Source organism: Macrobrachium nipponense, chromosome 5 (genome assembly GCF_015104395.2).
Source record: "Macrobrachium nipponense isolate FS-2020 chromosome 5, ASM1510439v2, whole genome shotgun sequence".
Classification (NCBI taxonomy): Eukaryota; Metazoa; Arthropoda; class Malacostraca; order Decapoda; family Palaemonidae; genus Macrobrachium; species Macrobrachium nipponense.
Genome location: NC_061107.1, coordinates 144,205,079 through 144,208,719, shown reverse-complemented (window position 1 = coordinate 144,208,719; position 3,641 = coordinate 144,205,079). Strand labels below are relative to the sequence as shown.

The 3,641-nt window shown below is 37.6% G+C and overlaps 1 protein-coding gene across 1 annotated transcript in view; it reads left to right on the top strand.

The window, feature by feature from the left end:
• Window positions 1-2,427: 2,427 nt before the first annotated feature.
• Window positions 2,428-3,641, top strand: part of LOC135215247 (uncharacterized) — a 15,775-nt gene continuing 14,561 nt past the window's right edge. Inside the window, exons 1-2 of the mRNA XM_064249766.1 lie at window positions 2,428-2,613; window positions 3,145-3,404. Coding sequence (XP_064105836.1) covers window positions 3,146-3,404 — 259 coding nt within the window. The 5' untranslated portion in view covers window positions 2,428-2,613; window position 3,145. The remainder of the gene's footprint in view (window positions 2,614-3,144; window positions 3,405-3,641) is intronic.

Below are 3,641 nucleotides of genomic sequence, written 5' to 3'. Positions count from 1 at the left end.
TTCTTGTCTGTTTTGTTTGAAAATATTAATACTTTATCTGCCGCTTTTCACTATACATTTAACTTGAGAGTCAGTGACCTTAGCTGTTTCACACCGCCAAGGGTCAGTGACTCCTTGAACTGACCCCTTGTAGTTATAGAACCTAACTTGCCAAAGGAAAGACCCTATGATGAATGGGTATAAGATAAAGACCCTGTGTTGGATAGGTCTAAGAAAAAGACCCCGTGTTGGAAAAGTCTAAGAACAAGATTCCATGTTGGTTAGGTCTAAGAAAAAGACTGCGTTAGACAGGGCTACCAGTACCAGTACAAGTAGGGGAAGGATAGGATAGGGTAAGGAAACCCGGAGGGTCCCTCGGAAGGAAGATAAGGTTTTGGGAGGAGGAATAGGGTGGGGAAAGGAAGGTATAAGGAGAAAGGATAAAGAATGGGACAGACCCATTTGTCTTTATTTATGTGGTGTAGTGTTTGTTATATCTTGTGTATCAATGTGGTTCGAACTACTGCAGAAGAAATACTATTTCTGGTCAATTATCTTTAGTTTATTCAGTCTGATTTGCCTGGCGAGATTTCAACAGTTAAGAGTTAAGGCTCCAAATTGGAATCGTCCTCCCTATCTCCCTCCCTATGGTGGGGGGAGGGGGGGACTCAGACCACGTGCTGTACATTGAGTTTTCAAGTGCATTTTGTTAGTATTGTTAGTGTTGGGCTCTCTTCTCGAATAATTAGAGTTGCAGAAGTACAAAGACTAATTATTTGTTTGTTAACTACCAATTGGTGCAGCAAGAGTCTATCTACTTTGTGGAATTGACAGTTTGACACCTGAACTTGTGCTGTAAAAATTGGAAGTGCTTTTTTTATTGTTATTTTTATAACTCTTTTATAAAGTTATCCAGGTGTAACAGAAAGAAAACTTAATCCTAATTATTTATTATAACAAACTGAGTTTCATATATGTTGTGCACATATATATGCATGCTTAATCATTACACACTTAAAATTATGGTTAGTAAAGGAAACTAGACGACTGTTTTGTGGGGGATTGGTGGAGATCCAACAGTATGGGGGCTCTGGGATTTCCAGATCACTTCCTTTCTCATTACGTTTTTTTAACTTGCTCTTTTTTATTTAATTTTTTAATCTATTTTTTACTTGTTTTTTTTTTTGTGATAGGGCTAAGAAAAAGACCCCGTGTTAGACAGGTCTAAGAAAAGACCCCGTGTTGGATAGGTCTAAGAAATAGAACCTGTATTGGATAAGTCTAAGAAAAAGACCCCATGTTTGATGGATCTAAGAAAACGACCCTGTGTTGGATGGGTCTAAGTAAAAGCCCATGTTGAATGAGTCTAAGAAAACGACCTCCTGTTTTCTGGGTCTAAGAAAAGGACCTTGTGTTGGATGGTCTAAGAAAAAGGTCTCATGTTGAGTGGGCTAAGAAAACCCCATTGTTTGTGGGTCTAAGCAAAGCCCCCGTGTTGGATGGGTCTAAGAGAGAGATCTCGTGTTGAGTGGGAGAAGAATTAAAAAGACCAAGTGTTTGGTGGGCAAAATTAAAACCTTTTAGGAATCGTCGGATCAGGGTTTCGATACAAGACCGGGTAAAGGCAAGACCACCGAGAAACAGTCATTCGGTTGTCTTGGTAAAGGCCTTGGTGCTGATCCTTGTTTCTGACGCCCACCGCCAATCCAGGAATCCACATTTTCTTCTTTTGCTTCTTCTTCTTTTTGCGATCTGGATGGGTGGAACTGTTTCTGCAGATGTATGGTATGCTTATCTATCTATCTATCTATCTATCTATCTATCTATCTATCTATATATATATAATATATATATATATATATATATATATTATATATATATATATATATATATTATATATATATATATATGTATATCTGATTATATGCACAGGGGTGTCCGTAATAAGTTGTTGCTAATTACATAAATAATTTCTTTCACTTTAAACGTCAAGTAACAAAAGCCCATTGATACTGTATGAATTAAGAATAATTACACCCAAGGGGAATCTTGCAAGTGTATTAACCATTGCTATGATTCGAACTTGAACCCTTTTGAGTTGATACACGGATGGCCCTGTGACTGAACTCAAATAAGCACATAAACACAGGTGTGTGTGTGTGTATATATATATATATATATATATATATATATACATATATATATATGTATATATATATATATATATATATATATATATATATATATATAAATAAATAAATACACACACACGTGTGTATGTGTGTTTGTAAGTATATACATATGTATATATGGGCACGTCTAGACTAATAATCCAACATAAAATGACTACGTATGAAAACACTCGGGAAGAGTGTGCGCGATAATTCACCTTCAAATAACGTCTTAGGTTCAGTGTGCATAGTCAGAAGTGTGACGTCTGCCAGAAGATGCAAGTCAAGATGTGCTGCTGAGAGAATTCCCGCCTGACATCTGCCAGTTGGCGAAGGGCGGTGGTTCCCGGAGGATTCCTCAGTCTCTCAGAAGGTGGTTGAGGGGAGGCGGCCGCATCGGAGCGATCTCCACTTGCGGCAGAAGTTTCGCTGTACGGTATTCGAATCACAGAGATTCCACAAGGTACCTTTAAACTGGCTTTCGGCCGTCACAAGGATTGCAATATTATCATCTAGTGCTACTGATATTTTAGTGAGAGAATATTATGATCTAAGAAGCAGAATGAAATAGTGTTCAGTTAGAGCATGTTTGTGTTTACCTAGTTCATTTGGTGTTGCTTTTGTGGTTTCATGAGCAGCACAGTCCAATGATAATGCTCTCACAGGTTTATATATTGTTTTGAAAGTTTCTCTAAAAATGTTACGGAAAGATATTTCCATTTACATTTTTGGGCATTTATATTTCCTCATTTTTATTTGTCAGAAACGTTATTTGAAGGTACAATGTGTGAGATATATAATACACATATATACATACATACATACATACACACTTACGTACATACACAACTATATATATATATATATATATATATTATATATTATATATACTTATATATATATATATATACACACACACACACGCCCACCCAAATTGTGCCTTGGCTACAAACGGAGTGAGACGGAAGATGACGCCATTTACTTTGCTTTGCAGGATGAGCCGTTCAAGGGGTCACAGCCCCGTATTATCTTTGCTCTTGGTGATGACCCTCTTGCCGTGTTCTTGGGCGTCGGGGGCCTTCAAAGGCGACCCGGGTGAACTTGGGGATTCGGGCTTTGACCTCTCCAAGTACTCTGCTTCGCAAGCAGTGAAAGAGAGGTCCAAGAGATTCATCAGCTTCCCGTCGTCTTCCACCTTGACCTTCAATCACAAGATTAAGATTCCTCTCTTCAGCAAGCTGAACAACGATATAAGTAAGTTCAAGGACCGTTTTTTTACATTTTTTTTTTCTAGATTCATACTTACGTTAGTGTTGTAATCCTTATTGTCACTTAGACTGAAAGGCATACTTACGGTCAAATTATTCATATTGTAATTCACTCCAACACCCATATTGCATTTCATATCAATATTATATCCCCCATTGCATTCGGACTCGTATTTCTAATTATGCCAACACTCTTACTGTAGTTCATTTATGCGCTTAACTT